The 13,476-nt window shown below is 42.8% G+C and overlaps 1 protein-coding gene across 1 annotated transcript in view; it reads right to left on the bottom strand.

Moving 5' to 3' along the window:
• Nucleotides 1–2,797: 2,797 nt before the first annotated feature.
• The window catches only part of large1 (LARGE xylosyl- and glucuronyltransferase 1), a 122,543-nt gene continuing 111,864 nt past the window's right edge, over nt 2,798–13,476 (bottom strand). Inside the window, exons 12-15 of the mRNA XM_083906821.1 lie at nt 11,469–11,747; nt 10,764–10,910; nt 8,692–8,887; nt 2,798–3,048 (exon numbers count right to left, since the gene is read on the bottom strand). Of these exons, the coding sequence (XP_083762947.1) occupies nt 2,851–3,048; nt 8,692–8,887; nt 10,764–10,910; nt 11,469–11,747 (820 nt within the window). The 3' untranslated portion in view covers nt 2,798–2,850. The remainder of the gene's footprint in view (nt 3,049–8,691; nt 8,888–10,763; nt 10,911–11,468; nt 11,748–13,476) is intronic.

Here is a 13,476-nt window from a genome sequence, read left to right as displayed (position 1 = left end):
CACAAATAAACAAACAAACAAACACTAAAAACCATACCACACAGAGGTCTACACTGTACAAACAGGAGAAAATAATGAAACTAATAAAAATGTAGAGTTCGCCCAATGATGAATGATACTTGTTAAGAATACTACATCTGTATATCATCTATATCATGTTTATATATCTATACTGCTCTTATGCTAAACTGCACTTTATTACCCTGTACTTGTACACATACATGAGTAATGACAATACAGTTGAATCTAATCTAATCTGATGAACCAGCAACAGTGCGCACATCTGTTGTTGTGTTGTTAGTAACAGGAGGCGTTCAAACGCACAAAAACAACACAGAAATGACAGATTTAAAAATGTTTTCTTGTGCTGAACAATCAACAATAATTTTAAATGATTTTTATGATCTCAAACATCGTTTACATAAGAGATTCTGTGTGTTTGAGCCTCAGTTGTGTGAAATGTTTTTTAAATACATGTACAATACTTACATATTGACACTGGTGCTTCTGCGATGATTCTGGCTGAGATTCAGACACAAAAAGGAGCCGGTGATCATCGTTGTTTCTCGATAGCAGTCGTTTGTGAAAGTCACACGAGCAAAGGACAGACTCTACTTCTTGTTTACACCTGCTCACACATGCTCACCTGAACCCTCATGTGATCAGAGCGGAAACAACTGGTTTTACTAAAGGCTCTGACGTGTAAAATAGATCAAGTTTTTAACTTCAATTTTTATTTTTATTAGTTAAATGACACAGTTGTACTATTATACATTAGGACGCTGAGCTTGTCAGGACCGGTGGTCCTCAGGGAGACCTAAACCTGGTCCTAATGAGGCAGAACTGGTTAAGTTTAGATCTAAGCTAAGATCTGAATTATGGTTTCGGTTAAGTTAGACCTGGTTATGATTAAAGAAGACGGTGAACCACAGTAACAGTAGTGTTTGCTTTTATTCAGGTAGCAGCATCAGTCGGCACTGACACACACGCGCACACACACACGCACACACACACACACACGCGCGCACACACACACACCTGCAAACTGAACAGACATTTACAATCAGAAAAAAAACAGTGTATTTGTTTTTAAACGCTCTTCAGCAGCCTTTCTTTACAGAGAGAGGGAGAGAGAGAGAGAGTGTGTGTGTGTGTGTGTGTGTGTGTGTGTGTGTGTGGTACAAAGCAGTGGTGATGAAGCGTAAATCTGTGTTTAATTAAAAAGCAATCATGTGTGTGCTTTGTCTGTCTTAAAGCGTCTTATCACATTTCCACACACCTTCTTTCTGTGTCCACTTTATATTTGATTGACTGGTGGAGGCTCGAACATGCTAGTTAGCATTAGCATTAGCATTAGCGCCTCCTTCTGTGCCGCCCGTTTTCTCTCGGAGAAACATGGGGTTGAAATTTCAAATCTAAAATCTTAAAAGCACATCTGATGTCAGATATTCTGCCACAGCCACAGCTCATCAGACTGTCTGAAGTGATCACCGCGTTGAACCAGCAGAGGAAGCAGAAAAACAAGAAGGTGGCATTGTGTTGCTTTGTTGTAAAAAAAAAAATGGCCAAGACGAGCTAATACTGAGCTACGCTTTTAAACCGTAGATAACAAATCTGCTGAGTCACCTGTTGAAGCTGAGGAGTCGGGCAGTGCAACGATGACTCAGCAGTAACTGTAGTAATAAAAAACTGACAGTGGGAAATACCTTCATATTGTTTTTTTTTTCATCAAACCAGAGGCCAGAGTGAAAAAGAGAGACTGAGAAAGAGAAAGAGAGATGGAGTGATGGTGGGTCTGCTGTGGAGTCTCTGCTTCACACTGTGGACGACTGTAAACACACCGGTGAACGTCCTCTTGTCTGCAGACAAATGTAAACTCATGATGGGGAGGTCGCTGCACACACTGACATACAGCATGTGTGTGTGTGTGTGTGTGTGTGTGTGTGTGCGTGTACAGAAGAAAAGACAGAATAAAGTAGAGGCCTTCTGCACCAGCTGCTGTCAGACTCTGTTAATCACGACAAAACACTCACTCGCCTCACGCTCAGGCTAACGAGGAAACACCCTGAATACCAACGGGCCTGGAAACCGTCCAGCCGCCCTCACACTCAGCTTCTCTGGTTACAGGAGGAGGACGATCTCTCTCTGTCTCCGTTCTCCATCGGCTACGGAACAAACGAGGCCACAGCAGACGGTCGGCGACGAGCGGCCGCTCGGCTTAATGTACGAGCGAAACGCCGCAGTCGTCGCAGAGGTTTTCAAAAAGGTGGAGAAACAAAAACTTGGATGTGTTTACCTGGGGTTTTCGTCTTATCTGGCGGCTTTGAATTGGAGTCGGCAGCTCGCTGTCAGTCAGACTGCAGCGGCGCTCTCTGACTTGGTGGCACTTGGAAGGCGTTTCTCTGTCTGTGCGGCGTGCAAACTGAATGTTAATCTCACAAACGCCCCGCGTTCTTGGCTCTCTCTCTCTCTCTCTGCAGGCTGTTAGCCAATCACACCATCCTGAAAGAACACACACACACACACACGCACGCACACACACGCACACACAATGTAACACGTGGCCCACAACAATTGTCACTGCTCTTACAAATAAGTCAAGGCATTAAAAGTCTCCGTCTGTCCTTTGCTCTCCACAGCTCAGTGTCCGTGTGTCCAGGACCCAGCTGATCTTTTCAGGCCCACACTGAGGGTCCGTTCACAGCCTCACATTGCTCGTCAAACCCCCCCCCCCCCCCCCCCCCCCCCCGATCACCACCACCACCCCCAAGCTGCTGCCCCTGCACCACGGAGCGTCTTCAGCAGTTCAGCACCGCGCCACACGGGGGAGTAGAGGCTCCGTAGTGGTGGCTAGCTGTTGTTGTCGGCCGTCATGTACTTGAGCGCGGCGAAGCCGTAGCGCCGCGACATGTTCTGCTGGAACTCCTCCTTCAGCGTCTTGAGGCAGACGCGGTACTGCTTGTTGGAGCGGAACTTGGTGATGTCGAAGCTGGGAGCGTGCGGCATGTGGATCATGTAGGCGTTGGGCAGGACCACGAACTCGTACTCCTGTGGGCGAGAGAAGAGGAAGAAGAAGAAGGAGCGTCAGATGTGACCGACATCTGTATTACAAACAGGAAGGAACAGTGTCACCAAAACCTCTTAAAATGAACAGGAATTGCCAGCGATTTTCTACGGAGCCCCAAACATGACATGGGGAAAAAAGAAGCAATTTGTGGCCCACAAAATACTCATTTGTTCCCAAGAAATAGGTAAAACATGCACAGGAAATACTAATTTGTGGCCATGAAATACAGTGGATCTCTCACTGATTTTGTAAGATCATCCACTGACAAAGAAATGAACGGTCTATAATTTTAATGGTTGGTTTATTTTAACAGGGAGAGAGAATATCAACAAGAAAATCCACAAAATCAAATTAAAACAAAAGATTTAAATTCTTTAGCAATTCATTGAGTGAAATAAGTATTTGACCCCCTATCAAAACATGACTTAGTATTTGGTAGAGAAACCCTTGTTGGCAAGTACAGAGGTCAGATGTTTCTTGTAGTTCATCACCAGGTTTGTTCACATCTCAGGAGGAATTTTGGACCACTCCTCTTTGCAGATCCTCTCCAGATCCTTAAGGTGTCGCTTGGCAACTCAAAGCTTCAGCTCCCTCCACAGTTTTTCTATAGGATTAAGGTCTGGAGAGTGGCTAAGCCGCTTGATGATCTTGAGCCACTTTGGTTCATCGTTGTGCTGGAAGACCCACCCATTTGAAGTTTCCTGGCTAAGGATTTCATGGTACAAGACCTCATCAATCTTTCCCTGGATGTGGTGAAGTTGACCTGTCCCCTTAGCTTCCACCTCCATGCCTGACGGTGGGGATGGTGTTCCTGGGATCATAGTCTGAATTCCTCTTCCTTCGAACACGGCGAATTTAATTGATTCCAAAGAGCTCGATTTTGGTCTCACCTGACCACATCACCTTCTCCCAATCATTCAGGTGTTCAATGGCAAACTTCAAACGGGTCTGTACATGTGCCTTGTTGAGCGGGGGGGGGGGGGGGCTTACAGGCGCTGCTGGATTATAATCCATTACGGCGTAGTGTGTTGCCAATGGTTTTCTTTGTGACTGTGGTCCCAGCAGCCTTGAGATCAATAAGAAGCTCCTCTTGTGTAGTTCTGGGCTGATCCTTCACCTTTCTCATGATCATTGATAAAACCACAAGGTGAAATATTGCGTTGAGCCCCAGACCGACGGAGATTGACAGTCATTTTATGTTTCTTCCATATTCTATTATAGCACCAACAGTTGTCTCCTTCTCACCCAGCTTCTTGCCAATGGTCTTGTAGCCCATTCCGGCCTTGTGCAGGTCTAAAACCTTGTCCCTGATGTCCTTAGAAAGTTATTTGGTCTTGCCCATGATGGAGAGGATCTGCAAAGAGGAGTGGTCCAAAATTCCTCCCGAGATGTGAACAAACCTGGTGGTGAACTCTGTACTTGCCAACAAGGGTTTCTCCACCAAGTACTAAGTAATTGTCAGTGGATGATCTTACAAAATCAGGGAGGGATCAACACTTTTTTCCTCCTGTAGGTATAATGCCCATCCATCTTCTACCCCGTTATCCTCCACACGAGGTTCGCAGGGGTAGGGTTGGGTACCGAAAGATGGTACTTTTTGTACTTGGTACAGATTTGCGTCGGGACTACAGATTAGACCGAGAATATGAGAACTACGCGTTGCAAGACTACGAGAGAACAGCAAAAACGGTGAGCCGAAAGCAGTCGAAAGTTAGACGCAGACATCGCTCAATGTAATATTTGCGGGCGCCAACTGCAGGGAGGGTCGTGGAAACACCACAAACCTGATGAAGCACCTGGTCAAATACGGGAGTTATGTATAAGCTGAAGAACGTGCCGTTTTTGACTCATGGAAAGTGACGATTGCTGCATTAGCTATTAGCACTGCTAGCGTTGATAGCTGATGATACCTACATTTGGGTGTCTTTTTTTGTTGCCCTGCGTTAGTATTTCATGGCCGTGAATAAACTGTTTCTTCCCCATGTCGTGTCTGGGGCTCCCTTTGTTAAAAAGGAGGTTTAACACTATTCCTCTTTTCCTTCTTTCAGTCGATCAATGATAGAATATCTATGGAAAAAACATCCACACTGGCACAATTCAGCATTTAGACAAAGAAAAAATTAGCACATTCCCCCAACATGAGATAAAATGGGTTTTTTTGCCCAGTGGGAATTGGAGATACCACTTGATTGTGTACTTTTAGACATTTTCAACTATGCACACATTTGTGCCATTTGAAGGCATTCACATATTCCTTTTCCTCTTGCACCTTAGCCAGTAGCCAATAACATCAGATTAGGCTACCATGCTACTGCCACCTATAGGTCTATTATCACTAATACGCCCATATGCTCAACAGGTCGTCGGAATAAACCAGAGCTGAACACAACTTCATTTGTATTTCCACGCTGCGTCTGATGCTCTCTCATAACTCGGTGGTTTTTAATTAGAAATGAAACTTCCTGTGACAGATGAGCTACAGGCGGCTAAGGGTGAACCTCGACAACAGCACGAAAAGACTTTATATTATGAACAATGGTTGTTTGTAATGAGCAAAGTCAGAGCCGATCCTATTATCCCTGCTAAACCCTTAAGCCTCCAACCATCATGGACTTTGATGCTGTCACCTCCTCAGTGCTTGAGTGAGAAAGTCTGCAAAGCCCATGAACTTCTAGAAATATATTTAGAACACAGCACTGGCAGATACTCACACTCCTTTATTTATCAAACCAAGAGTGTCTGCTTTGTCTCTGGTAAGAACGTCAGGATTCAACCACAGAACGGCTTCAGTTCCATCATTTGTAGTTTCATCTTCTGCAGCTACACTTTCGTCCTGATCAGATTACACCAGAATAAATATATTGACACTGTTACTCTAACAAAACAGCGGGATTTCAGCGCTCATTAAGGAAATGTCTGCTAAATGACTGTGTCTGGTGGACTGTGCTGAATCAAATGAACCAGAGTTAACACTTTTCTCTGAATCATTTGCTTTTCTTCTTCTTCTTCTTCTTCTTTATGACGGTCCAGGCAGGACACAGCAGTAACGGGTACATGTGGAGCAGCATCAGCATCAGCATCAGCATCAGCATCAGCATCAGCATCAGCATCAGCATCAGCATCAGCATCAGCATCAGCAGCACACTCCTCCATGATGTAAGGTGAGTGAGGGAGCGAGGAGACGCAGAGCTAACGTGACCCACTTCCTTCATTCCTGGACTAATTCTCTAAAATGGCCTACATTTTCCAGTTGTAGCTCTGCTGCTCACGTTTCCATGACTCCTGATGATCCAACTGTGCTTTGAGTACACAAGCATCACATGCTCAGTGGGAGTGGACTATTTTGACAAGTGAAGTAGAATCAGTAAACAAAGCATCCTCGTGTCTCCTCTTCCTCCTCACCGTCTGATATCCGTCTGACTTTCCTGTCTGTTCTTTGGAATGAAAATACAGCAGCAGCAAAATGGAAATACCTCACGTTTTAGCACCAAACCAGGAAGTGATGGTTGAAGCGACTGTTTACAGAGGCGCAGCTTGTGAACAGGCAAGGCAGGCAACTGCTTGGGGCCCAGAGCTGATAGGGGGCCCACCGACACTCGGAGCCTAAGGGGCTGTTTTTACTGAAATGTGCAGTGAGCAGCCGCCTCCCCGTCCCCCTTAAACAACAATGACATCTCAGTAGGAAACCTCTCTAAAGGGGCCCCACCTCACTTTAACCTGTGTGAAGTTATCGTTCTGCACGTTGGAAAATGACGAGGATTATTTACAGTGAAATGCATATCTTTTTTATGGTTTTTTTCCCAGTTATTTACAGTATTTTATTGTTCTATATATTTATATTGTTTTATAATGTGGGTGATTTACAGTGTAATATATTATTTTTTTACTAAGTTTATATAGTTATAATACAGCTATTTACAGTATTTTATAGTTATTTACATTTATATTTTGACATCCTTTTAATTACAAGGCTTTTCCATGTTATTCATTTTGAAAAAAATAATATTGTCAGATTATTTATAACATAATGGTGATGAACACTGGTTGGAAGGCAGGGCCCCCTGGGAATTTTTGCCTAGTGCCCCTACAGACTCTAGAATCGCCTCTGACTGTTTACATGAAAACTGATCTGAATGACGATGGCCAAACCCCAGCAGTTTGACAAGTTAAGTGCTTTGACTGATACGATGTTACACGGCTTCTGTTTATGGACCAAACCAGACGCAGTATAAATAATAACATCGAACACGCGAAAAAAAAAATCACCAAAGGTAAGCTTTAAAAAAACAACCAAAAACACATCGTATTAATTAATAGCTCCTTACGAACATAAGCTACTACGATCTTAAGCTAAACCTGGCCTCTGGCAATGTAATAAAAGCTTAATAATAAGACTTAATCACTTTCCTACAGTGACACCACAGAGGAAAATGCAGTGATCATCTAGTTTATTGTGTTTTTGGCAACGCTCGCTTTAATTTCACTTATTTTGGAGCGTCACCAGGTTTTTAGCATTTCATTTGGCAGAGACAATGTTCTTACTGAAAAAAAAAAAAACTGAGGTAAATGCACAGCTGTGATAAACTGGAGCCATTCTTTAAAATAAATGATATTAAATAAGTTGGGGACAAGGACACTTGGGATTTAAAAGGAGGACACAGACTGAATTACATTTGTCTCAGAGTCACAAAACAAAGACAACACAACAAATGGCTCTTGTTGTGATAATGCAGCATGAAGTTAGAGAAGATTAAAATGAAGACAACATGGTGGAAGGGCACAGAGAACATCCACACATCCAATCAGATTATGTTTCCTAGTTTATCGTCTTATACTATAACCTTAATTAGCTCCAGCATTAATCCCAAGCCTGTAATTGCTGATTGTGTTTGCAGTAAACACAAATGATCCGGTTACCACAGTCAAACAAGTTACACCACATAAAAACACCGTTAGAATCGCCCTCCCTCCTCCTGGCATCACGTCAATGTTCATGGGAGAATTCATTCTGTACCTTGAGATTAAATAAAAATGGATTTGACGACTTTATTAGCTTTGGACAGTGGCAACAACCTCGTCTTTCTCCCTTATTTAACCCTTTAACCCTTATTTTTGTGGTTTCTTTGTTTTACTAAAATAGAAGACATTCTGGTTGAAACTCTGTGTGAATTGTAGTAATGTATGTAATAAAAGTGTATTATTATGTAATTTATACAGGATTAAATCTGAGGTTACGAGTCTCTGCATTGTAGTGGATCCAGAGCAAGACTTCATTTTTCCACCTTAGACTTGCTAAAGTGTGACTATTTATTAATCAAAAACTAACACATGCCTTTATCTGGAGCAGATTTACTTTTAGCTCAGCTCATCCAAAACTCTGCTGCTTGTTTATTAACCAGAACCAGGAAGTCCAGTATCTGCACCTACACTGACGTTCTAATGCTGATTCTTGGTGAAGGGGAAGCAGATTAAGGAGCGACTATTGACTACACAAACCTGAACTATCCCTTCAATTATTAATGAATCAAATGTTGATAGAGAGTTGGATGAATAACCTTTACCGTCTGTACTTTTATCATTATTCATAAAACAGAACAATAGTCCAGTTGAGTAGAGTCTGTTACCTGTGCATCCAGCTCCATGATGTGAGCCACCTTGTTCCAGCCGAAGCCGACAAATCGGCGGTCGTACTCGGGGCTGTCCCTCCTCACCATCACGTATGGCTCAAAGTCTGCCTCCCATTGCACTCTGTAGGGCGTGGTTGCAGTCCGCCATTTGGCAAAGTTAGTGGGTGCGTGGCCTTTGGTCCAAACATGATACCTGAGAGGAGAGAGCGGGGTAGAGTTAGGTCCTTCCATTCTGGGAGGACGTGCGATGGTGGATTTTCAGTCATAAACCTGTGTCACTGAAGATGTGGATTATCTGGGTATCAAACTACAGATAACACTTGTGAGATTCCACCAGAGGTGTAAGTTTCACTGTAGATGCCACTGTGTCAGAGTAAATGTACATGGAACACAGCATAAATGAAGGATTTTTTTCTCTCGCCTAAAAGAATATTGCATTCTAGAACAAATATCACCTTTAAAATATGCAGTAGGAGCTTAAAAACACATGGAGGTCATGTAACAACATGTGAACATGAGCTGTGCAAAGTCTGATGCTGCTGAAATGAAGCAGAGTGATATTACAGAGGTTTTAGTAGAGATGTCTGGGCGTTCTCACTTTTGGCACAGTTTGGCACCATTTGTGCCATTTGAGATTTCTTAGGTACCAAATTATTAAAAACCCATTTAATTTTATTTATATGTCACTACATGTCTAAAAAGAACGTGTTTTGAAAAAAAAAAAAAAAGTATGATAACCCACTGTAAATCGATGCTTCCTGTGCCGTGCGTAATAACAACTCTGTGACTCTGCAGCGTCTTCAGTTACGCAGGGCCATAGCTCTGGCTTACCTTGGTCAATTAGGGTGATTGACAGCTCGTTTTAAACCTCTAAACCGGTAGAATCAGACCCCGGTCTCTAAATGCGTGTGAATCACTTCATTAGCGAGTCAAAAGGACATAAATGTATATGATGCATTTGTGCGGACATTTGCCCTTCTCTAATCAGAACGATCTAATGTCGTTCTGTAATGAGCAATCAGACCGGGATTTGTTCCCAAAGCATGCTGGGAAGTGTAGTTCTTTATTAGAAGTGGTTTTGTTCCTGTGGAAATAACTTGTTTTGATAAACAACAAAGGTAAGACAACATTTCTGCTTGTATTTCTTGAAAGTCAGTTGTTGTTTTGCTCTTATTTTGGTGCTGGATCCGTGAATCTTGTTCGTAGAGCGATAAAAATGGCAACCGTGAAGAAGAGGTTAACTGTCCTGGTCATTGACCCAGTCAGAATTAAGTGAAGTAATAATCATTAATCATTAGGAGTGACTCACTGTCACAGGACAACATGGTCATGCTGTGGTCACTGTCCACGTAACCTCTGCATGTGACCTTCTTGCTGTGAGGTAACAATGCTAGCCAATGTACCACCGTGTCACCTTAATGTTGGCCCATTCATAGTGAATGGGAAGTGTTTCGGTTACCACGAAGATGTATCCAGTTCTTGACAGAAGATACAAGTTGTCAGCTTTCAACAGGAAACTCTAAAACTGGTTTTAGAACACAGGAGGCTGAACAGTAAGATACTCACACCACACACCCTCCGTCCACCTTTTTTTAATATTGAGAATAGCACTCTGCTACCAGTCCTTCATGTGACATTGAAAAAGTTTGTCATGCCAAAGACGATCCACCAGCGTCCAGAGCTTTCAACGCCTCAGAGACAATCCCATCTATTCCTGGAGTCCTGCCACACTGGAGCTTCTTAACTACCTCAGAGAACTCCACCAGAGACATGAGGAAGACTCCTTTCACACACACACCACTGCTTCATTCAGCAACCATATCCAGCAGCTGGTGCTGCATGAGTCACCAACAACCACCAACAACATCCTATTGGTTTGTACTTTAATAGCCTTGGGTGATTGCTCTAAGCGTTTTTTATGTATTTCTTTATTTATAACAGATGTCAGTGGCATTCCCAAAGTTAACAGTCAATCTTTAACAACTTACTTTATGAATCATCTATTGCCAGCTCACCTGAGGACGAAAGAATGATCCGAGTTATGGACGAAACACAAAGGTGTGGTTTACCTGAAGGTGAAGAGCGTCCCCATGTCGAGCTGAGAGAGCAGCTCAGCCTTAGATTTGGGGTAAGACAGGCGATAACGCAGCGTCTCAAAGGCAGGAACCACCAGAGCTTTCTTTGTGTTGGCCATGTCCAGCTGCACCACTGACTTCCTGCAGACACACACACGTAATTCTCAATAATTAAAACAAGCTCTCAGATTGTTCAGCTTCTTTAATGTGAAGAAATCAGACAAAAATAATTGCGGGTTAGAAAAGAAGACTTTTTCATCATTTCCAGGTTTGGGAAACACTGATCACTGACATTTTAAGTACTCGATTAATTGAGAAAATAGTCCATAATCGTTATTTGCAGCCCTGGTTTGTTCTTGAGTTTGTGCCAAACTTCCTTAAGGTTTTCCCTACATATTGCGTGAATGTACGGAAGCCCTAAAGGGTCATACATACATACGTTTTATTTTCTCCGTTAAATAATTAGAGATCTTGAGAAAACCAAACGATAGTCTAGTGTATTTAATCACTGCAGGAAACATCATCATCATTCAGTGTCACAATGTCAGAGGAGACTATCGACCACCGCATCACAGATCTATTCAATCAAGGCCTGAACTAAAAAGTTGTCAATCTGCAAAGTTCTGAATATCAGATATATACGACACAAAAACACAGTCAGCATGGGCAGATTTCACCCAATTCTCTGCGCCTTCTTACCTGAGATACTCATAGAGGCCATACATGGGTAAGAAGTCGATGTCTGATAGGAACATATAGGGCGTGTTGACCTGCCGCATGGCCACGTTACGCAGCAGGTTGACGGGATAGAACTGCCCCTCCTTGTAGACGATGTGGTAACCGACATTACCACGGCTCATCAGCACCTCGGAACCCTGAGCGTAGCGCAGGAACTGCTGGGCCTCGGCGTCGGACAGGTACAGAGCCAGACTGATGGGGCCTTCCCAGTGTTTACAGATGGCCTCCAACATCTGGAGTCTGCAGCAGATGAGAGAGAGGGGGGGGGGGATCTGTGAGTGATGGCACAACAATCTGTTCTACACCATTCACACAGTCCACTCAGTTGACCCTAATGACCTGAAAGTGCCTCGGGGTGAACGACCTTCATCGTTAAACACAGCAATTCTCTACGTATGTGTCCAGCCCACAGACTCATTCAGAGGTGAGACATCTTCAACAAAACCAAAGCAAGTTCAAGTGCTTACGACCTGGATTTGAGGACCTTCACAGACAGAATCTGCACTGACTGAATCAGAGAGGTAAGAAGTAAAAGAAAACCTTTTCTTTAAATGACAAATGTGAATGTATGAACAATGTATGAACAATATATGAACCAGATGCGTATATTCTTGTAAATCATGGCTCACTGTGTTGTGTTTTTAAAGCTGTTAGCTTCAATGTGGTAATACATTGGCTCGAGACACTTTTTTAATTCAAACTGCGAACAGTAAATGAGTTTTTAAATGAGTTTTTACATAAAGACATTGTTACTGTTAATGTAATGTGGTTGCCATGCAACACGGTAACAGTGTGTGACTGGACCCAGACTCTGCTGCTGCTGCCGTCGCCCTGATGAACATCGACGCTGTGGTCATAACCTCAAAACCCTTGTTATTAATCCATAGATTGATGAATCAACTGCAACAGAGGAAGTCTGCAATAAATAAAAGCAATAAATACAAATGTGTCATGTGCTTCGTTTCCTTATCTACTCAGTTTGTATCGTCTTTTGATCAGAGGCGCAGTTTGTGAACAGGCAAGGCAGGCAACTGCTTGGGGCCCCGAGCTGATAAGGGGCCCCCGACACCCGGAGCCTGAGGGCTGTTTTTACTGAAATGTGCAGTGAGCAGCCACCTCCCCGTCCCCCTTAAACAACAATGACATCTCAGCAAGAAACCTCCCTAAAGTGGCCCCACCCCACTTTAACCTGTGTGAAGTTATCGTTCTGCAAGTTGGAAAATGAAGAGGATTATTTACAGTGTAATGCATATCTTTTTTACTCAGTTTATATATGTTTTTTTTCAGTTATTTACAGTATTTTATTGTTCTATATATTTATATTATTTTATAATGTGGGTTCTTTACAGTGTAATGTATTTTTTTTTACAAAGTTTACATTTATATTTTCACATACTTTCTAATTACAAGGTTTTTTTACAAGGTTATTTCTTTCATTTTGAAAAAAAACAAACATTTTGAAGTCATACATTTTTCGTTGGTGTCAGATTATTTATAACATAAAGGTGATGAACACTGGTTGGAAGGAAGGGCCCCCTGGGAATGTTTGCTTAGGGCCCCTACAGACTCTAGAATCGCCTCTGCTTTTGATGTTGTTGTTGTTGTTATTTACATGGTTGTCCGATTATATGTCTCAATGTGACATTCTAGTAGAATAAAATCAAAATCAGATAAATAAACAGAAAACATCATGATTTAATCAGTCAGTCAAGGACAGACTGCTGCAACTACACACAGTGACTCTGCGCTGTCCATGGTGCTGAAGTGGATGACGACTGTTAACCTGCTCTGTAAACCACTCACACCAAAGGCCGTGGGGATAATCAGTAGTTTTACATCCCTGCACACAGATGTTGTTGATCCAGTGCTGCCTCTATCGGTCAGTGCAAGCGTGTTAGTTTGTGATTGCAGTGTTTGAAATACACTGAATTTATTTGAGTGGCACAAGGTTATCACAGGAGGGAGCAGT

This window comes from Microchirus variegatus (genome assembly GCF_963457635.1).
Source record: "Microchirus variegatus genome assembly, chromosome: 20".
Lineage (NCBI taxonomy): Eukaryota > Metazoa > Chordata > Actinopteri > Pleuronectiformes > Soleidae > Microchirus > Microchirus variegatus.
This window is presented reverse-complemented; position numbering and strand designations above follow the sequence as displayed.